We start from the raw sequence: 24,125 nt of genomic DNA, 5'->3' as shown, positions 1-24,125 counted from the left end.
GTCCCAGTGCACAAAGCAAGGTCCATAAAGACATGGTTGGATGAGTTCGGTGTGGAAGAACTTGCAGAGAGCCCTGACCTCAAGCCCATCCAACACCTCTGGGATGAACTGGACCGGAGATTGCGACCCAGGCCTTTTTATCCCAAATCAGTGCCTGACCCACAAACACTCCAAAAGAGTGGAAGAAGAGTGGAAGCTGTTATAGCTGCAAAGGGGGACCGACTCCATATTAATGTCTATGTATTTATAAAATATCATTACAGTCCCTGTAGGTGTAATTTTTAATCGTTTGTTGTGTTTTTTGTTTTTTACATTTAGTTTCAAATGTTTAGTCTCGTTTTGTGCTTTGTCTTGGTTAGTTTTGTGTTTGTGTGTGTGTTTTGTCTTTTGTGTCTTGCATTATGTGCTTCGTTTCGTTTTGTTGAAACAGAAGTCTACAGTCACACAAACGGCTTGGTTACTGGCATTCTTCAAAATATCATTTTCCATGTTCCACACAATAAAGACATTCAGTCAATACAGGTTTGGAATGACGAAAAGGTAAATGAATGATAACGAAGCGTTCATTTAGGGGTGAACTAAAAAGAATGAATGTAAATGGTGAATATGAACAAATGGACAAAACTGATTTCCCGTTGACTTGAGTTGCGGGAATAACCTCCAGAACGTGAGCCGATGGAGAAGTGAACTAAATGAGCTTTGGCAGGCCAGGTCTGGCTTAATGCAAATCAAAGCTACGACATGACGTTCTTTAATTGGCTCTGACTAAGCTGTTAAACGCCAGATGTTTGACAAGGCCCCTGAACACAAGGCGCTGTATTTTCTCGATGTGTCCTTGTGTGTGTGTAAACAACAGTCCCAAGAAACTGCAGTGAAATGAATCGTCCCTCCCCTAGTGCGCATCAGAGTGTGTTCTGCGCCCGCAATCGCATTCAGAGTTTACCTCTTAATTATGTGCTTTACATAACAACCAATCAAAACGTCACATTCACTGTATGACAAGCTCAGTGCGGCGCGTGTTGCTGTTTGACACGTTACATCTCTGCTTGGGTAAACACCAACATCTGCGGGCATCGCGTCGCTGCAAATACTCAAAGTGTGAACTGTGGGAGTGGGAAACTACTTCATTAAAGCAGTAGCTCACCCAAAAAACACTTTTCTTTCCCAAAACATGAAATTACCAGGGTCTGTCAAGCTCAGGGAGAAAAAAATCTTAAAAGTATCATAACAGTAGTTCAGTTTGACTAACAAGTTAAAGAGCAATGGCAGAGGACCACATTTTAAGAGAGCACTGACGTAAATGAAGGTCTGTTCCTCTGATTCTTATGGATTCAGACTGGGAATAAAAGTCGTATGGGCCACTTTTCTGATATTTAAAAATATATACATGCATAATTAATAGTTAATTTTTCATTAATATAATATATGATCCATGCATAATAAATAATATTTCTTTATTTTATTATTATATTTTTTTTTATTACCATGCATCACTATTAAATTTCAAGTGCTGTGTGACAGTGAACATTATTTAAAGCTATTATGTTTTTTTTTATTGTTTTTTTATATATATTTCCTTTCATGCAGTGTAATATAGCTGTTTGTGAAAGCAAAAGCTCTGCAAAGTTTAAAAGATATAGAAATAATTGATTCTGAAACGAGTCGTCAGTAATTCCCGTCTCACTTCCTGCTGAACTGCGTAGGTTTGTAACTAATTTGCATAATGCCAGTCTATGATTGGCTGAACAGTGTCTCTTTGCTCCGCCCTCAAACACTGGAGTGTATCTGAGACTGGAAGAGTTTGGTTCGTGTGGAGAAGACGCTGTTTTCTGCTGACAAAGCAAATCCACTTTGATACGGTAAAACCCACGCCATCGTTAATGTTCGTATCACTGTGTGTCAAGAGCTGAGATTCAGATATGATAATGAGCGTTTAGTTTCTGACCAATCACAGCACACTGGGTCATTGACCAATCAGAGCAGAGTAGACCAATCACAACAGACTGGGTCATCTGACCAATCAGAGCAGAGCAGCTCTCAGAAAGGCGGGGTTTAGAGCGAATGAATCCTTGATTGAACCGTTTAAGACACTGTGAGAAAAGAGCTGATTCTGCAGTGGATATTATGAGAAAATGACAGTGTTTTTTGACCTTTGATTCATGTAAAACTATTGAAGGATATCCCAAACAAAATCAGGAGCCTTAATAGGGGCACTTTAAAACTCATTATATGTTCCATGGAAAAAGAAAAGCAGGATTGGAACGACATGAGCATGAGTACGACAGAATGGTTTTTTTTTATTAGTATTTTTGGCTGAACTAGCCCTATCAGTTTAGCGGTTATATATCCATCCCCACTATCCTCTGCACATGTTGACTCTGTCATCATCTCACGGCCAGGATAATCCACACGGTCTTCCCAGCAGAGGCATTCTGGGGTGGAAAGAGTCTATTTTCAGAGCAGAGGTATGAAAAGGTCAGGTCAGGCTGGTGTTTAATGACTGCAGGATCCTGCTTTAAAGAGACTGAAGTATAAAAGCGTGAGTTTTCAGAGGTGAGTTTCCCGTCCACACTATCCGTGTCTCTTGTTTGGAGTCGGGAGGAAAATGCCAACACCGATCGGTCCTGTCACTTAAGCCCCAGTGCTGCAGCGCAGATAAACGTCCCCGCTGAACACATTTTATTTTGACACCCTCAATTTCCCTCATTCTTTGGTTCCTCGTACAGTGGTGTCAAGGTTTAACGGCTCTTGCGGCTTTGGGAAATATAATCTCTTCCTGGGTCAGAGGTCAGATGGTGAGCTCAAAAGGCTACATATTAAAGGCAATGGAACTGATAGAGATGAGGAGGTGAGGATCAGAAATTATCAGGTGTGGTAGAGAACGGGAAATACACTGTTAAAGTTAATTGGAGGAGTTACTGCGATTACAAGTAAGTGATTTTACAGTTGGGGAGAGTGAATTGAGACTGTGTAAGACTCTGTTCACTCGATGACACATGGGGCTTGTTAATCTAATGGACCCTCACTCTCAGAGTCGAACATGTTCTTCAAAGCACTTTTTATTTAATAGTCATGTAACAGGAACCGTTAGCTCTCTCTTTCTGCATACTATCTGCACTCCACTTATAGCACACGCATTGTTTCCCAATGTAATGGAAACTCGGGTGTATGGGCGAGATTTCTGAGAACAGAAGTGGCCCGTTTCTCAACAGAGAGCTCAGGGTTTAGCTGGTTAGCATGGCCTAGTTGGCATGTGCTGATAGATATCATAGACAACCTTTCTCTATTGCTGCTCTGTTATGAGCCTGAGTCATTTATTCCATTCTGTCCTGTGTATATTGTCTCTGTGCATGTGCATGTTTGTGTTACAGGTGGGCGGTATCTTGTGATCATTTCCTGGAGGCTGTGATTGGTTCTCCTCCACACCTCATCCAGATATAAGACCACCCCAAACACTCAACCAAGGACATTATTGTGCCATCGTGTGTTTGATCGTGTACCACTTCGGTATTACTTCGTATCATCATCATCGTCGTCGTTTCGTCTAGAGTGTCGTATCAGAAAGATTGTGAGGGATTATTTCAGATTGTGTTGTGAGGGATTATTTGGAGTTTGTGATTGTAATTTTGGACCTGTGATCAATTCTTGTTAACTTGATGCAACAACAAAAATATTTATATAAATTATTTTTAATTTATGTTAAAAATAAAAATATATCTTTGCCAAATTAAGGGAGGTAGGGGGTTTGACACCATTTTATTTTGTACATCTATCTTTTCACATTGTTTTTGGTTTAGGGAGGTAGGTAAGTTTAAATTGTATTTAGGTTTTTTTACATTTATTGTTCAGGAATTGTAGAGGTTAATCAAAGATTGTTTTGTTTGTTATTTTGGTCTTGTCTGCCCCTGATGCTAAACCCTTTTGAAAATAAAACTTGGTAGTGAGACTCATTCTTCCTTTTCCTGTTACGACTGACCCCTAGCGCAGGTTTAAAGCTACACTGTGTGATTTTTACCCTCATCTAGCGGTGAAATTGTATATGACTACCCAGTGAAAATTAGTTTCTGTTCCTCTCAATTCCGAGGGCGTTTTAACTCCTACGGTGGCCGTATTATTCCAAGATTAACATGGCTTCCAGTTATCACTTCGTCCATGACAATAATAAACAATACGTCTAAAATGAATAAAACTACAGGACAGATGTCAGGAGGTAAACGTCACCCTTGGAATCGGCTATCCCAGCATAATCAGATTAGGCTAACGTTACAATGTGTAAAAAGTAAAAGCAATTAAAAATAACTAAAATTTACAGTGTCCTTTTTTATATAGCTTAAAAAATTGCGCCTTTAAAACTATTCATCACCTGTGATCTGTCGCAGCACAGATTTATGTTACAAGGTAAACAATACTTTTTCACCATTGATGCGAGGATGAAGTTATACTAGAGGTCGTTCTGGCGTTATGCACAACCATGCTATGGTTAGACAAGCAACTATAAAACTTCGAATTTACACAAATAGGCTGAATTACCTGTCGAGAAGAAAGCAGGCAACCTCGGCGTCCGTTTTAAAATCTTTTCTCCTCATGAGCTCTTTCCATCTGGGAAAAGTTACTCCAATATTGACTATGGTCTTGCTGATTTGTCTGTCGCGTTGACGTTTTAATTCTCTCTTTCAAATGTGAGTACGCACGCACGCACACACACACACACACACACACACACCACACTATCTTTCAAATCTGCCGGCACTCGCGAGCTCGCGAGTAATCTCCCCCTCGCATTCGTCACGGTGTCACTGAGTGTAAAGCGCGAAAGGCGAAGCTTGAATTTACAGGCATGTCCCTCTTTGGCTAATGTAGTTTCAAGATGGAGGGGCAACATGGCGACCGGCATACGAACCCCTCACCCGTATGTACTTTCAATGGCAGATTATAAACTTAAGAGAATACTTTATTACTTGAAAGAAGTAAATATACATTAATGAGCACATATATTTTTGAAAGAACTAAGTGTTTTTTGCTAAGAATCAACTAAAAAAGTTACACAGTGTAGCTTTAAGAATATCCATCACAAATCAAGCATAGCGTCAGTTCTGGCAGGTCACGTTAGTCAAGCTCGCATCAGCTGATCCACATCTACCTATAGGAATACGACGCCTATCACTGTATACATATATAAGCTCCTTCAGTATTATCAGCAGCTATCACGTTTCTCAGGAGCTAATTATTTCCTCCATCCCCAGCTCCTCATCTCGCCCAGTCAGGATTTGGCATTCTGATTCCCCTTGAATCAGAATAAATTCTCGAATCATGTTGTACTTTTATCGTATTTGACGATAATGGTCTTGACAGAAATAGTATAAATCAATCTGGAAAAATGAGCGACAAAGACTGTTGGTGAAGCAACAAATATACATATACATATACATATACATATACATATACATATACATGTATAAACATGGATGCTTCAGAGATGAACTAAAGCAATGATGTGGAGTGTTTCTAACCTGTGAGACTCTGAGGACACCACCACCACGCGGGCCGGAGCCGAGAGCCTCAGGACATCGAGCAGGAGCTGGACCAGGTAGAAGTGAGCGAGATGGCAGATCTGGAAGGTGGACTCCAGCCCGTCCTCTGTCAGTCTCCAGGGCTGAGTGCAGACGGCTGCGTTACACACCAGCACGTGCAGAGGCCTTCACAGAGACAGGGATACAGCCACACTCAATGAGGGAAAGGAACACATGCTTGCAAACAATCATTATGTTAGTAAAAGCAAAACCATAAAACTAAAACAAACAAAATAAAACACTGAACTAAAACAAAAACATAAACAACACCAAAATAAAAACAAAACAATAAAACAAAAAAAAACTAAAAAACAATAGAAAACTAAAACTAAACCAACTAAAACTAAACAAAACTATAAACCAAAAAAAACTTCAACACAAAAACAAACCAAACTAAAACAAAAACATAAACAACACCAAAACAAAACAATAACAAAACAAACCAAAAGAAAAACAAACACCAAAACAAAACAATAAACCAAAACAAATTCATAAACAACACCAAAACAAAACAATAACAAAACAAACCAAAAGAAAAACAAACACCAAAACAAAACAATAAACCAAAACAAATTCATAAACAACAACAAAACAAACACCACCAAAACAAAACCCTAAAACTAAAAGCAAAATAATAAAACCAAAACAAACAAAACAAAAAACCTAAAGCTAAAACAAAACCATAAACAACACACAAAAAAAGAAGCAAAAAATAAAGTTAAAACAAAACAAAAACTAAACTAAAAACAAAAAAAACACCAAAACAAAACCACAAAAACCTCCCAAACGAAAACAAATTACAGATTAAACAAAAATCATTCTGAATGGAATTAGGGATTAAAACACACTCAAACACATCCGCTCAAGGCTACTCCAAGGTCAGTGTGTGCAGACGTCCATCAGCGTGAGGAACGACAGATTTCTGGAGAGTCCGGGCGAGATCTTTCTCTTTGACAGAGTCGCTCCAGTGGTCCCGAAACCACGGCCATACAGCAGAATAATCGGAATCCACCCCACCAATTTTTAATTTCTTCCATTAGAATTAATTACGAAGCCCACAGGCAATTTGTGTACTTCATATTTAATACTGCCTGCACTATTAATTAAAAACTGGTTGCTGGAAAATTAATGGAGGAATTGTTATGCCCCTGCTTTAATGAGTCTTCTCTATGACATTAAAAAAAAGTACACTTCACATTTCCCTTCAGGTTCTATGTGGAAAGCAGCGTGCATCAGTGGAAACGCACGGGATCATGGGAAATGTGCAGAGGCCACGGCTACACATGTGCTTCATTAGAAACACGCAGCGAAACAAACACTGAACAGCACATGTTCTAGATGCAACTGACCTTTAGAAGACCAAAGAACAACACAATAAGGTTTTTACAGTTATTGTGCCTGATTACCGTACAGCAAGCTTTACATCTGAAATACAACATGACTCAATGCTCCTACAGGATTACATTTAATAAAAAAACTAATGTAAGCAGTTAATAATATAATATAATATAATATAATATAATATAATATAATATAATATAATATAATATAATATAATATAATATACATCTGAGGTGGTAATGCAGATATGATATTATATGTATTCATATAAAATAAAAATGGTAAAACAAGAAATATATAATGAAAATAAATATGTAATACATTTTATAATATTTTATTTAATGCTTTTCAATTTATCAAAATATTCTTCATATTTGTAATCTTTTTTATGGATTTTGTAGAATATAATATAAATGTAATGTATATTTAATAATATTTCATTCATACAGTGAATATAAAAAAAAATTTCAATCATATTTGAACCTTTGCACCTTTCATGTAAATATTACAACCTATGCAATGTCACTGAAAACCAAAGTGACATTTCAGAGAAAAAAAAAACTTGGAAACACTAACTGCATAACTGTTCACCCCCCTGAACTACAGTAACTGCGTAAGTGTTCACCCCCCCGAACTACAGTAACTGCATAAGTGTTCAACCCCTGAACTACAGTAACTGCGTATTCACCCCACTGAACTGCAGTAACTGCATAAGTGTTCACTCACCCCCGAACTACAGTAACTGCATACGTGTTCACCCCCTGAACTACAGTAACTGCATAAGTGTTCACTCACCCCCGAACTACAGTAACTGCATACGTGTTCACTACCCTGAACTGTTCACCCCCCTGAACAACAGTAACTGTATAAGTGTCCACCCCCCTGAACTACAGTAACTGCATACGTGTTCACCCCCTTAACCACAGTAACTGCATAAGTGTTCAACCCCCTGAACTACAGTAACTGTATACGTGTTCACTACCCTGAACTACAGTAACTGCATAAGTGTTCAGCCCCTGAACTAGAGTAACTGCATAAGTGTTCACCCCCCTGAACTACAGTATCTGCATACGTGTTCACTACCCTGAACCACAGTAACTGCATAAGTGTTCACCCCCTGAACTACAGTAACTGCATACGTGTTCACTACCCTGAACTACAGTAACTGCATAAGTGTTCACCCCCCTGAACTACAGTATCTGCATACGTGTTCACTACCCTGAACCACAGTAACTGCATAAGTGTTCACCCCCTGAACTACAGTAACTGCATAAGTGTTCAACCCCCTGAACCACAGTAACTGCATAAGTGTTCACCCCCCTGAACTACAGTAACTGCATACGTGTTCACTACCCTGAACCACAGAACTGCATAAGAGTTCAGCCCCTGAACTAGAGTAACTGCATAAGTGTTCACCCCCCTGAACTACAGTATCTGCATACGTGTTCACTACCCTGAACCACAGTAACTGCATAAGAGTTCAGCCCCTGAACCACAGTAACTGCATAAGTGTTCACCCCCCTGAACTAGAGTAACTGCATAAGTGTTCACCCCCCTGAACTACAGTATCTGCATAAGTGTTCACCCCCCTGAACTACAGTAACTGCATAAGTGTTCACCCCCCTGAACTACAGTATCTGCATATGTGTTCACTACCCTGAACTACAGTAACTGCATACGTGTTCACTCCCTGAACTAGAGTAACTGCATAAGTGTTCACCCCCCTGAACTAGAGTAACTGCATAAGTGTTCACCCCCCTGAACTACAGTATCTGCATAAGTGTTCACCCCCCTGAACTACAGTAACTGCATAAGTGTTCAACCCCCTGAACTACAGTATCTGCATACGTGTTCACTACCATGAACCACAGAACTGCATAAGAGTTCACCCCCTGAACTACAGTAACTGCATAAGTGTTCACCCCCCTGAACTACAGTATCTGCATAAGTGTTCACCCCCCTGAACTACAGTAACTGCATAAGTGTTCACCCCCCTGAACTACAGTATCTGCATATGTGTTCACTACCCTGAACTACAGTAACTGCATACGTGTTCACTCCCTGAACTAGAGTAACTGCATAAGTGTTCACCCCCCTGAACTAGAGTAACTGCATAAGTGTTCACCCCCCTGAACTACAGTATCTGCATAAGTGTTCACCCCCCTGAACTACAGTAACTGCATAAGTGTTCAACCCCCTGAACTACAGTATCTGCATACGTGTTCACTACCATGAACCACAGAACTGCATAAGAGTTCAGCCCCTGAACTAGAGTAACTGCATAAGTGTTCACCCCCCTGAACTACAGTATCTGCATACGTGTTCACTACCCTGAACTACCGTAACTGCATACGTGTTCACTACCCTGAACCACAGAACTGCATAAGTGTCCACCCCCTGAACTACAGTAACTGCATAAGTGTTCACCCCCTGAACCACAGTAACTGCATAAGTGTTTACCCCCCTGAACTACAGTAACTGCATAAGTGTTTACCCCCCTGAACTACAGTAACTGCATAAGTGTTCACCCCCCTGAACTACAGTAACTGCATAAGTGTTCACTACCCTGAACTAGCACTTAGTAGAGGCAGCCTTTGATTGTATCACAGCACTCGGTCTGCTTGGATAGGGCTCTTTCAGCTTGGCACATCTTGACTTGGGAATATTTTCCCAAATATGCTTTTCTTTGTAAAAACGTTCCCGATCTGTGTAATTGTGAGGGCCTCTCCTGTGCACGGCCCTCTTCAGGTCCCTCACTACTATAGGCTTACTATAGGATTCAGGTCAGGGCTCCGGCTGGGCCAAAACATTCATCTTTCTATGCTGAAGCCTTTCTTTTTTTAATGTAGTGTTTGATGAAAGGTGAAAGTTCTCTTCATTTTCATCTTTCTATCAGGACTGGTACCTGGAGCCACTGATGGTCCCTCCGCCTCCACTTAAGTGATGCTCTATGGGTATATGCTGTTCTTCTTCTGCTGAGGCGCTGATGTTTTCGCTCTTTTTACAACATTGGCCAAAAAGTTCAATCTTGGTCTAACATATTTGTCCACATGGTTTTGGAAGACTGGATATATGTTTTTGAAAGTTTAGCTGGGCTTGGATGTTTCTTTTTTATTGAACAGAAAAGGCTTGCGTCTCAAGCCCAGACAGAGAAATCCTGTTGACAGCCTCCATCACCAATTTTCTCTTTGTCTTCTAATAAATTTTAAAGGGGGACGTCCTGTTCTTGATATACACTGCCGTTCACACGTTTGGGATCAGTATGGTTTTATTTTTATTTTTTAAAGAAGTCTCTTCTGCTCACCAAGGCTGCATTTATTTGATTAAAAAATACAAAACAAACAGTAATATTGTTAAATATTATGACAATTTAAAATAACTGTTTTCTTTTTATATATATATATGTTAAAATGTAATTTATTCCTGTGATCAAAGCTGAATTTTCAGCATCATTACTCCAGTCTTCAGTGTCACATGATCCTTCAGAAATCATTATCATATGATGATTTGATGCTCAAGAAACAATTATGATTATTATCAATGTTGAAAACAGTTGTGTACAATTTGTTTTTCAGGATTCTTATAGAATGAGAAGTTCAATTTCATTTATTTGAAATAGAATCTTTTGGAACATTATACATACATTTACTGTAACTTTTTAATGCAATTTAATTTCAATTTCAATTTACTCTATCAATTTAAAGCATCCTTGCTGAATAAAAGTATAGATTTCTTTGACCCATAAAAAAATTAAAAAAAAATCTTACTGACCCCAAACTTTTGACCCCAAACTTTTGAACGGTGGTGTTTAATGTTACAAAAGCTTTTTTATTTGATATAAATGCGGTTCTTTTGAACGTTCTATTCATCAAAGGATCAAAATAAAAATTGTATAGAAAGAAATAAATTAAAATTAAAATTTGAAGAAATAAAAATTGTTCACAACTGTTTTCAACATTGATAATAATCATAAATGTTTCTTGAGCATCAAATCATCATATTAGAATAATTCCTGAATGATCATGTGACACTGAAGACTGGAGTAATGATGCTGCTTTGCATCACAGTAATACATTATATTTAAAAATATAGGCTTTTCAAATAGAGTCAGTCTAACCAGCAATTGAATTGAGTCCCATTGAACTACTTACAATTTTATAACTTTTTAATTTAGAGAAAATACATGCTACGGAGCTGGTAATGAATATGACTGACATTTTACACACACACATATATATATATATATATATATACACACACATACTCACACACACACACACACACTCATGCCCGAGAGAGCCGTTCACCTCCCGCTGGAGAACATCTGTGGAGGAAACTGATCTACTCTCCAACGCTGACTGACACTCACACACACACACACACACACACACACACACACACACACACACACACACACACACACACACTCACACACACACACACACAGATCTCTCTGGGACTTAATGAAGCGTGGACTCAAAAAGAGGGAGTGATTGTACCTGCGAGAGAACACCATTAAACTTTATGACTTTCACGCTTGTGTTTGAGAGCGTGTAATGGAAGAGGAGCATGTCTGTGATGCTCGTGATCAGGAGATAACGGATCCCATGAGTGAGACACGGAAAACACCCGGAAACCAGGAACACACATCCGTACAGACACACAACACTTCAGCGGACGCTCATTCCTTAACATCACAATCTGTAGAATACATCAAAAGATTGAGTTATTTTGTCTTTGGGTCATTATATTTCTCACAGGTTTTAAATCAGATACAGATAAATATTTTTTACATATAAATATACATATAAATATATTTACCACAGTAAAGATTACATTTATATGAATGCATTAGTGAGAGAGCGATTGCGTGTGAATTAATTCTACCTGGCAGCGTCTCTCTACTAATAGTGAAGCTGTGGGTTTCAGTTAAGAAGTATATGCTAGAACTTCAGTTTCTAAGTTGTAAAAAAGGCATCTGAAATAATAAAATAAGTGCAATGTTGTGTCGTTAAAAATATAGATTTTACGCTACATATCAATACTGAGAAACCTGAAATGTTCCAATAATAATTTTCCGCAGAATAGATACACAATGCCAGCTGTTCTTTCTCTCTCTCTCATCTCTCCGACAGCGAGTGACACACAGACCCGCCTCCACTCACTCACTCGTTTCATTTGCTCCGGATGAATATAATTTCAGCGTGGGATTGCGCATAATTTTACTTTTTAATTTTACCTGCAGATTTTGTGCTCACACCCAAAGTGCGCGAACATAAAGTAAAATGCATATAAAATAATGCCGGTCTTGACAAGTATTCGCGTAAACAGAAAAGAGAAAATGTCCTCAGAAAAAAGAAAAGAAAGAAAACGCATGTGTAACAGTATAATGGATGTATGCGTCAGGTCTTAAAGTGACAGCAGCCTAATAAACCTGCTGACAAATTAAGACATAATATTAAAAAATATCTATATGGCAGTTTTTCCCAATGGTATCGGTGTCAAATCTGTGGCCAGTAAAAATACTGAATGGCAAGTAACTTTGGAAAACCATTAGCCAACAGTGGCGGGTGAGCAAAAAAGTTAATGTCAAGCCCTGTATATTTTATATATGAAAAACAAACTTGCCAACAGTTTAGATAAAGTTGAAACACTGAATAAAAAAAATGTAAACCTAACTAGTAATTAAAAAAAAAACAAAAAAAAAAAACTGTAAATAAAATCATAAAATGAAAAATAGTATGCAAATATTATTATATTAAAGAATAATTGCATATAAATAATACTAAAATAACACTGACATACACGGACAAAAAACTCAGTGATAGTCAGTTTTAAGAAGACCACAAGCACCACTCACATTTTCTTTAGAAAATACACACACAAAAACATCAAGCTATAGTTTTCGTGAAGACCTCGTGAAGTTATCGTACACCACGACCCTTCGTAGGAAGAAAACAAATCTTCTTAAACTAAATCTCCGTCTCTCTCTCTCTCTCTCTCTCTCTCTCTCTCTCTCTCTCTCTCTCTCTCTCTCTCTCTCTCTCTCTCTCTCTCTCTCTCTCTCTCTCTCTCTCTCTCTCTCTCTCTCTCTCTCTCTCTCTCTCTCTCTCTCTCTCTCTCTCTCTCTCTCTCTCTCCCTCTCTCTCTCTCTCTCTCTCTCTCTCTCTCCTCTCTCTCTCTCTCTCTCTCTCTGTCTCTCTCTCTCCTCTCTCTTCTCTCTCTCTCTCTCTCCTCTCTCTCTCACTCCCTCTCTCTGCTCTCTCTCTCTCTGTCTCTCTCTCTCTCTCTCCCTCTCTCTCTCTCTCCCTCTCTCTCTCTCTCTCTGTCTCTCTCTGTCTCTCTCTGTCTGTCTCTCTCTCTCTGTCTGTCTCTCTCTCTCTCTCTCTCTCTCTCTCTCTCTCTCTCTCTCTCTCTCTCTCTCTCTCTCAGTAATTTCTCCGGTTGCTTTGGAAATGGGCCTCTGTGGGAAGCAGCGTTGTTGTTTGCATGATAATCCTACTGTTGTGTCCTCTGATTTAACAACTGCGGCTCGCACACGCTCGGTCTGAGACGCCCCCCCGCCAGGCGTGTCTTCATAAGCAAAAAGCTAACAAATGGTTTTAATAGCTTAGGCCACATAATGTAAAAACTCCCTTTAAACTTATTAATGCGATCAGGGGGGTCTTCCACAAATGTGCAATTTACGTGTCAGGGCGAGCGGGGGCGGAAACGAGCGAACCGGGAGGAATAACGCTCCATACTTACTTTAAAGAACCCCCAGGGCACGACCTTTGACCTGAGAATAATCTCTGCCCATAAAAGAATGATTGCTTTTGTCTCCCTCCACTCCGACCGGCCGTCATTAAGAGCTGCGTTTATGGGCCGCCGAGAAAATGTGTGGCTAACAGAGAGATGCTTTCAAATAGACAGACACACATAAACGGTGTTACACAGACGGCACCCACAAACACATGGTTATTAGCAAAGCCACGACGGGTAAGAGTAATTCTGTGGAGACACTGATAACACACACACACACACACTGTAAAAGACTATTCTCACCGCGCTAAGGTTTTATGGGCAATGAGATGTTAAATATAAATGATGTACATCTATGGATCTCTTTGTTATGAAGGCTTTTTTTCTCGCTGCACACAAGGTTCTTAACTGGCATTGATGCTATCATCCAAGGAATCTCTCCATTGCACAAAAGATTCTTAATAGGTTCTTAATTTTATTAAAATCTTCTTCACAAAAAGATTAAAAAAGAATGTTATTTTGAGAATGTTCTTTAGGGAACTAAAAATGGTTGTTCTGTGGCATCTCTGATATATGTTTATATCGGTCGTCGTCACATTTAAAAGCAACATCAGTTTAAAGAGAAAACAGGAGGTGCACAAACGCATGTAAAATATAATATCAAAGTCTCTTTCAGCAAAATCAGTTCAGTCATCGGCCGTCCATGCTCAACTACAACTGCTATTGTGCTGTCTCTGTCTATAAACCTGCCATTACAACAGCAGTGCTATTAGTATTGTTTATATTTATTATATAGACACAATGTGCTATTATATACACACAATATATACAATGGAATATATACATTTCATATTTAGTTGTCAGCCATTACATTTTTCCAATGTGTTGTGCTTTCATTGTAGAGGGTTATTCATCTGGGCCATCTGACCAATCAGAGCAGAGTAGACCAATCACAACAGACTGGACTATCTGACCAATCAGAGCAGAGTAGACCAATCACAACAGACTGGGTCATCTGACCAATCAGAGCAGAGCAGACCAATCACAACAGACTGGGCCATCTGACCAATCAGAGCAGAGTAGACCAATCACAACAGACTGGGTCATCTGACCAATCAGAGCAGAGTAGACCAATCACAACAGACTGGGTCATCTGACCAATCAGAAGAGAGTAGACCAATCACAACAGACTGGGTCATCTGACCAATCAGAGCAGAGTAGACCAATCACAAGAGACTGGGCCATCTGACCAATCAGAGCAGAGTAGACCAATCACAACAGACTGGACCATCTGACCAATCAGAGCAGAGTAGACCAATCACAACAGACTGGGTCATCTGACCAATCAGAGCAGAGTAGACCAATCACAACAGACTGGGTCATCTGACCAATCAGAGCAGAGTAGACCAATCACAAGAGACTGGGCCATCTGACCAATCAGAGCAGAGTAGACCAATCACAACAGACTGGACCATCTGACCAATCAGAGCAGAGTAGACCAATCACAACAGAATTTGTTTGTCAGAATTTCTCATTTACAGTAATTTTTAAATGAAAATATACAAAAAAAACTTTTCGGGATTTATGATGTTGATGAGCAATAAAACACATTATCTCAGTCTGTAAAAAGGGTCCATTGTAGAAAATTCCAAAACAAAGTTAGAAGCCTTTAAAATAGCTTATACTACTGGATAGTTGAATGCTTGAATCTGATTGGCTGATGAACATTATAAGGTGTGCAGGTATTTTCAGGGAAACGCAGTGATAAAGTAGTTCCAGCAGATATTGACCGCATTACAGCTCCATATCACTTCGCCACATGATTTCAGTTATTTCAAAGGACTTCACAGCCGACAACAGCAAAAGAACCAAAACACACAATGAAACGGACCAAGAAAATAAATAGAGTAAACAAAAATGACAGATTATTTCCATGTTTTGCCACATAATTGACTTTTATTACGTACGGAAAGCAAATACTCTCTCTCTCCCACTCAAATGCACACACATTCAGTGCGGACACACACTTACTGACGATTTTATCAGTAAAATACTTCTGCAACTTAAAAGCTACATGACGTTTCTCATCAGCGAGGAAATAACGGTGATACACTTACAGTTTCAATATTAGTGGAGTTATAGTTGTCTCCTTCCCAAGGTGAGGTCTTTGTTTTCTAGGCTTACAGTATGTTTTGTCAGTTCTTACATAATTCATCAATCAACATAAAAAAGTATAATCATATCAATTTGAATTCATTATTAATTATTAATATAGCATATTAATTTATCTGCTCCAAATTCCTTCTGATATACAACCTTTCAGGGGGGAAAACAGCTAAAGACAATTGAGAGGGACATCTCATAATAACAAACAAAAAGCATTTATTGCTAAAAACAAAAATCACCCATTACTGATATGTAAAGATATCTAGTTATATATTATATAGTTAGCCTGTATATTATTTCATTGTTAGCTTATCAATAAACTGTTACTGCAATAGGAGTAGATCATGTGATTTACCATAGACAGCTTGACTGACACACACCAGTATGCAAACTTTTCTAAAATAATTAGTATATAACTAGTTGTGGTGAGAATATTTGCATGTTTCTGTTGCATATCTGAGTCCTTTTATTGCATTTCTCTCGGATTGAACACCTTGAGTCAGGAATTTGTCCACAAGCAATCAATACACAGCGAAATTAAACATCATAGGCGATCAAGAACACTTCACAGCAGACTGAGTGAAACACTACAGACCCTGATGAGAACAAAGGGATGATAAGTGCATGGAAATATGTTCCCCGTGCCCACCTGAACACACTGAGGGTGAAGAACAAAGAGAAAGAGAAGGAATGAGCGAGCGGGGGGTTTACGGACGGCTACAAAAGAAAAGAGGGTAGGAAAAAAGTGGCGAAAGCAGCTGTGATTGAATTAAGCTCCAATGGCAGTAACTGTTAGTGTGTGTGTGTGTGTGTGTGTGTGTGTGTGTGTGTGCCGGCAGACATCTCGACGGAAACAGAAACAGGGAGGCGTGTTGTGGTCTCACCAGCTGCCTTCTGCCATTCACACCTGAGCACCTCTCCATTCTGATGAGAATTAATCTACTCCACCTCCTCCGGGACACACACACACACACACACACACACATCCTGGGAGCCGCTAATGAAGAAATACAACCTTGGCCAGGGAGAGAGAGGATATTCATCCATTCATTCACTCACTCACTCGGGTATGATCGGGTCACATGAGCGCGAGGAGTGTGTGAAAGTGTTCACTGGAACGCAGATGAGGTCGTCAGAGGTCATTCGGCTAAAGACATTAAGCTATTTAGCTATTTTTCATACGCAGGATTAGGGATCTGAACAATGGTTTAGGTCAAACCTTACTTCTAAAACACCTCTCTGTGGTATAAACAAACCCCGAGAGCTTATATTTGCTCTCAGCCAAACAAATGTGCATTAAATGTTATGTGTCTGTTTACTTTGAAGCGTCAAAGCGTTGCTTTTAAGTGCAGAGTCTCAAACCTTTCATTGGCAACTATCCTGAGCTGTGAAGTGAGAAGACAGACAGGGAAAAATATAAGTCCGTGGAAACTGGACGGTTCAAAGCGCCAGGGAGAAAGCCCTCTCAATCCCCAAACGAACTTTGGGTCACTGGGCCAAATAAATGCTTTGGGTCCCAAACTAATAGGTTAATCTCTCCCTCTTATTAAAGGCTGACAGCTTCCATTATGATCTGACCAGCCCAGATGTGTTCGGGAGGCGGAGGCGCAAACCCGAACTGGCACTTCAGCCAACAAGCCAAGACACACGAGGGAAACGTAATGCATTCACACGCACATAGCAACACTAGCTGTACACAAATATGAGCGAATACAGACCTAGATAAGCCCTACACAATTCTGCCTAAAGATCTGCTCCAAAAGCCTCCTGATAGACAACACTTCAACAAAACTAATCACAAAAAAGCAAAGCAAAATTAAACACAAAAAGCAAAGCAAAACAATACAAAAGCAAAACAAAACACAAGAAAACATCAAAATAAAAACACAAAAAAGCAAAACGAGACAGAACAGAACAAAACAAAAACACAACAAAGCAATAAGCTACAACACAAAGAAAAGAAAGAAAAAAAAGGAACAGGACACAATAGAACTGAACAAAAATAACAAACACAAAGTAATATAACACAAAGGTAAAACAAACTAAACGTGCACAAAAGCAAAGCAAAACAAAAATAAAGCAAAGCAGAGCAAAATAAAACACAAAAAGCAAACAGGAAAAAATACAACAGAACAAAAAACAGAACCCAAAGTAATATAACTCAAAGGTAAAACAAACTAAACAAAACACAAAAGCAAAATAAAACACAAAAAGCAAAACAAGACAGAACAAGCAAAGCAAAACAAAACAAAAGCAAAGTACAACAAAATAGAAAAGTAAAACAAAACAGAACAGAACAAATAAAAACAGACCCTAAAGCAATACAACACAAAGGTAAAGCAAAACACAAAAAACTAAATAAAACAAGACAAATCAGAACGAAACATGACAGAACCCAAAGTGAAGCGAAACAACACAAAGGCAAAACAAAACACGGAAAGCAAAAAAAATAAAAAATAGACAAACAAAGCAAACCCAAAGACCACACTGTGAGCCGCAGCAGTGCCGTCTCTGTGCAGAGGGCGCTTCATAATGACAAACACAAAACAGTGACTGTGGAAGTTCAACATGAGCTATTCTGCCCAAACACCAGCGTGTGCGCTTTCAAGTCTGCGTGAATAGTGCATTGTTAGCTTAGCAACACGCTTAGCTTCCTATCTAGGCTTTAGGCAGGGCATCTAACTCGGGTTTAGGGCCCAAAACACACATCTTTCACTTGTGGAAACACTGCTCAGAGGTCCTGTAATCAGGAGCCACAGTCACTCGGGAGGGGGGGGTTGGCTCGAGCTCGGGGACGGGGCGGTGTGTGTGTGTGTTGGGGGGGGGGGGGGTCACCTCCAGGACTCTGGCTGCTGACCAAGCTCTGCTGCTGTCGTGCCCCGGGGCCGGCCGGGGGCCAGATGAGTCCTGCAGGCCCTCGAGGGCCCGGGACACCCCCACACACACACTCACACACACACTCACTGTGGACTGATGGAGCGCTGAAGGTCGAGGCTCTACCGCAGGAACACTGAGGAACTCCACAGAAGAACAAGCGAAGCAAGAACCAGGACTAGGAAACAGCCCAACTCACAACACAGTCATTTCAGACAACGATACTCCTGATTTAAACAAAGTTACTATTACTATTATTATTATCTCAATATAATCAATACTTCACATTTCTTTTCCTGAGAACTACAGTATAAGGAACTACATCTGAATGGACACAGTTCTCACAGAGAACAGAAAATATTCTAGACACGTCTATATTAAATCATAATTATGCCTCATTAGCCTAATCACTGATCACTGCAGCTCACCATCACAAAACTAATGAATGTTTACAGATTAAAAAAACACTGTATTGATATGATAATAGAAGGCATACGAGACACTCAACCTATTAAATGTTTTGTCTTGACAATTTAATAATAATTAATAACTGATAACACTACAATCAATGCTGTCTTTAATTAGTCCAGGATTAAAGCAATCTTACCAAGATATAGATCTATCTATCTATCTATCTATCTATCTATCTATATCTGTCCATCCATCTATCTATCTATCTATCTATCCATCCATCCATCCATCCATCCATCCATCCATCCATCCATCCATCCATCCATCCATCCATCCATCCATCCATCTATCCATCTATCCATCCATCCATCCATCTATCTATCTATCTATCTATCTATCTATATCTGTCCATCCATCTATCTATCTATCTATCCATCCATCCATCCATCCATCCATCCATCCATCCATCCATCCATCCATCCATCCATCCATCCATCCATCCATCCATCCATCCATCCATCCATATCTGTCCATCCATCCATCCATTTATTTATCAGCAACAAAAAAAAACAATATTAAAATATATTATTTATAAATGAATTAATACAACTGTTAATAATAATTATACACTAACATATAATGAGTGTACATATAAAAAATAAATAATGATGTATATTATTTATAAACAAAATAAATTAAATGTATTTTTATTTTTTAATAACAACATAAAAATCAGCAAAAAAAAAAAAAAAAAAATTATATATATATATATATATATTATTTATTAATGAAAGAATTCAAATATGTATTTATTTCTGTATGTATTTTCAGCAGTCTTGAACAGTCATGTTGGCAGTTCTCAGCAGCGCAGCGGAGCTTCCCGAAAGCGGGAGCGGTCATTGATTTGACCAGGAGACTGTGGAGGACTTCCCAATCCCTGAGATTGATGGAACTATAGCTAAGGTGCGGATACTTGTGTATTGACCAGCGAGAGGGACGGGGCTCAGGATGAAAGAGGGGAGACCTTTGGCCCTTCTCTGATGTGATAGTTCGTTAATGGAGCCGGTGGGGGGGGGGGGGGGGGGGGGGTCGGTCTCAGGACAGAGCAATCGGAAAGCTTTTCATGATGACCTAGCCAGCGTCTCATTCCAGAAGCAGTTCATCCTTGCATTATAATTCTGCTGTATCTTGTGTTACTTACAGTTTCCTGGCTTTGAAGATCTCGGCAAACTCTCGGACACTCCTCAAGGAAGCCAAATCCAGCGTCATGGCTTCAACACGAGCTTTGCTCTGGAAAAAAAGAGAGAAACCAGCAGATATTACACCAGCTACATCCATCACTATCACACTGCTAACAGACTGAAAGCCATAGCCCACACATCCCGCTCTAACTCACTGAACCCTCCATCTCACCGACACCATGAAAAACAACTCCATCTCTCTTTGCCTAAATCAGGGCCGCATTTCCAATAGGGAATGTTGCACATTCTGTGGCAGGAGAGCATCTCAATATCCTCTTTATGGCATTTTTATGACCCTGTATCCGATCTTTCCTCCCGGCATCCTGTGCTTACACTAAGTAAACGGTGAGGCAGTGGCTCCCTTCTTTCATAATGTCCATAATGGCATATAGAACAGGCTCAAAGAGATAAATAATGTATGAGCAAAGCCAAACACACAATAATGGTCTCTCTCAGTGCTGGCTTTTAGGTGCACCTTTGATCATAGCCGAAGACGATCGATATGAAGGAAGACACATAAATCACTCCACAAAGGAAGGATCAGAGTCTGGCTGGTCAGAGGTCAGCTGAAGTTTTCTCCAGGTGAAGTCAGTGGGAAACTCTCAGGGTTTAGTGTACAGGCGCACCAACAGCAATAAATAAATCAGATAAATTCTTAATCTTGAATATAAATTCAATTTGCGAAAGACCCGCCCCCTTTAGTTACTGTTGCTATGTCCGACAAGCCACGCGCCTCTCACACACACACTGTTCTCACACTGACAACACACTGAGACAGGACAGACCAGGTTACTTTTGATATGAAACAAAGTCATTTTTTAAAGAAATTTAAACAATAAATAGCGTTTTGTGTCTCTTTAATGTGTCTGACAGATCGCTCAGTTAAAGCCGCTCATGAACCGATCACCTCTTCCTTCTAGTTCATTTATAGCATCAAATAAACATGAATGAACATCAGGAGGAATGTTGTTTTAACCGCAGAAAGACAAAAATGGCAGATTCGGCAGATGGCGGATTATGATTGGTCAGATCGCCTGTCAATCAAACTCCCTCTCAATTGTATAGCCAGCCTGTAGCACTAATTGATCTAGTTAGGGCCCGAGCACCGATGGTGTGAGGACCCTCTTGGAATTGCTCTGTTTATTAGGGCCCGAGCACCGATGGTGTGAGGACCCTCTTGGAATTGCTCTGTTTATTATTATTATTATTATTCTTCTCCGCATTGAATTGCATTTTTGAGGGCCTAAACATGCGCGAAAACTCACGAAACTTTGCACACGCGTCAGAACTGGCGAAAATTTACATCTGATATAGGTTTCAGAATTGGACGGGGCAAAATGGCTCGATAGCGCCACCTATAAAAGTTCAACGGAGTGCGCCTCCTGCAACGTTCCACGTACGTGCACGAAATTCGGTACATACGTGTAATGACCTAATACCTACAAAAAAGTCTCTTGGAGCATAGCCCTAAACACAACAGGAAGTCAGCCATTTTGAACTTCCTCTCAGATTTTTGTGCAGTTTTTGCCATTTTCAGGCCTCGTACTTTAACGAACTCCTCCTACAGTTTTAATCTGATCATCTTCAAATTTGGTGAGTGTAATCTTAAGGCCTTTGCGACGTTAAATTGCGAAGATCTTGAGTTTTCGTCGAAGGGCGGGTCCTCGGCGGCCTTACAAATTTCGATGTTTCGCCATGAAACAGGAAGTTGCTGTAACTCAGGCATGGAATGTCCAATCTCCCCCAAACTTCACACGTTTGATAAGAGTTCTGTCCTGAACACATGGCCATGCTCATATTCAGTTATAGTCATAGCGCCACCTGCTGGCAACAGGAAGTGACATGTTTAACACTGTTATGGACTCCTAATAACATATAAAAAAGTGCCAGCAAGTGCGAAACATGCTAACAACATACTAGAAGCATGCTAAAACATGCTAGCAAACTCTTAGCTAAGTGCTAAAGCATGCTATTATTGCAATTAAATAGGAATTTGCTGTAACTCAGGCATGGAATGTCCAATCTGCCCCAAACTTCACACTTTTGATAAGCGTTCTGTCCTGAACACATCTACATGATAATATTCAGTTATAGTAATAGCGCCACCTACTGGCAACAGGAAGTGTCATGTTTAACACGTTGATGCCATTCTAGCAACATGTTAAAAATGCCATTGAGGTCTAAACATGCTAGAAACATGTTAAAACATGCTAGCAATACTTAGCTAAGTGCTAAAGCATGCTAATTCAATGAAACAGGATGTTGTTGTTACTCAAGAAGGCAATGTCCAATATGCGCCAAACTTCACACTTTTAATAAACGTTCTGTCCTGAACACATGACCATGCTCATATTCAGTTACAGTCATAGTGCCACCTGCTGGCAACAGGAAGTGACATGTTAAACACTGTTGTGGACATATAAAAACATATAAAAAAAGTGCCAGCAAGTGCTAAACATGCTAACAACATACTAGAAACATGCTAAAACATGCTAGCAAACACTTAGCTAAGTGCTAAAGCATGCTATTGCTGCAATTAAATAGGAATTTGCTGTAACACAGGCATGGAATGTCCAATCTGCCCCAAACTTCACACGTTTGATAAGAGTCATGGCCTGAACACATCTACATGAGAATATTCAGTTATAGTAATAGCGCCACCTGCTGTCAACAGGAAGTGACATGTTTAACACTGTTGTGGTCTCCTAATAACATATATAAAAGAGCCAGCAAGTGCTAAACAGGTTAGCAACATACTAGAAACATGCTAGCAAACACTTAGCTAAGTGATAAAGCATGCTATTACTGCAATTAAATAGGAATTTGCTGTAACTCAGGCATGGAACGTCCAATCTGCCCCAAACTTCACATGTTTGATAAGAATCATGGCCTGAACGCATGCCTATGCTCAAATTCAGTTATAGTAATAGCGCCACCTACTGGCAACAGGAAGTGACATGTTTAACACGTTGATGCCGTTCTAGCAACATGTTAAAAATGCCATTGAGTTCTAAACATGCTAGAAACATATTAAAACATGCTAGCAATACTTAGCTAAGTGCTAAAGCATGCTAATTCAATGAAACAGGACTTTGTTGTTACTCAAGAAGGCAATGTACAATCTACCCCAAACGTCACACGTTTGATAAGAGTTATCTCTTGAACACATGTCCATGCTCATATTTAGTTATAGTCATAGCGCCACCTGCTGGCAACAGGAAGTGACGTTTAACACTGTTCTTGACTCCTAATAACATATAAAAAAATGCCAGTAGGTGCTAAACATCCTACCAACATACTAGAGACATGCTAAAACATAATAGCAAACACTTAGCTAAGTGCTAAAGAATGATATTACTGCAATTAAATATGAATTTGCTGTAACTCAGGCATGGAATGTCCAATCTGCCCCAAACTTCACACTTTTGATAAGCGTTCTGTCCTGAACACATGACCATGCTTATATTCAGTTACAGTCATAGCGCCACCTGCTGGCAACAGGAAGTGACATGTTTAACACTGTTGTGGACTCCTAATAACATATAAAAAAGTGCCAGCAAGTGTTAAACATGCTAACAACATACTAGAAACATGCTAAAACATGCTAGCAAACTCTTAGCCAAGTGCTAAAGCATGCTATTATTGCAATTAAATAGGAATTTGCTGTAACTCAGGCATGGAATGTCCAATCTGCCCCAAACTTCACACTTTTGATAAGAGTCATGGCCTGAACACATCTACATGAGAATGTTCAGTTATAGTAATAGCGCCACCAACTGGC

The 24,125-nt window shown here is 39.6% G+C and overlaps 1 protein-coding gene across 2 annotated transcripts in view; it reads right to left on the bottom strand.

Annotated features, from left to right (window-relative positions):
• wwox (WW domain containing oxidoreductase) overlaps positions 1-24,125 on the bottom strand; it is a gene marked incomplete at its 3' end in the record, with an annotated part of 261,789 nt that overhangs the window by 163,257 nt on the left and 74,407 nt on the right. For both annotated transcript variants that reach the window (XM_079859839.1, XM_079859838.1), the window contains 2 exons: positions 20,305-20,393; positions 5,511-5,696 (listed from right to left, as the gene is read on the bottom strand). In XM_079859839.1, the coding sequence (XP_079715965.1) occupies positions 5,511-5,696; positions 20,305-20,393 (275 nt within the window). The remainder of the gene's footprint in view (positions 1-5,510; positions 5,697-20,304; positions 20,394-24,125) is intronic.

This window comes from Squalius cephalus (assembly GCF_949319135.1).
Source record: "Squalius cephalus genome assembly, chromosome: 23".
In the NCBI taxonomy this organism is placed as follows: Eukaryota; Metazoa; Chordata; class Actinopteri; order Cypriniformes; family Leuciscidae; genus Squalius; species Squalius cephalus.
The sequence above is the reverse complement of the archived record's forward strand: the minus strand, read 5'-3'. Positions and strand labels throughout refer to the sequence as shown.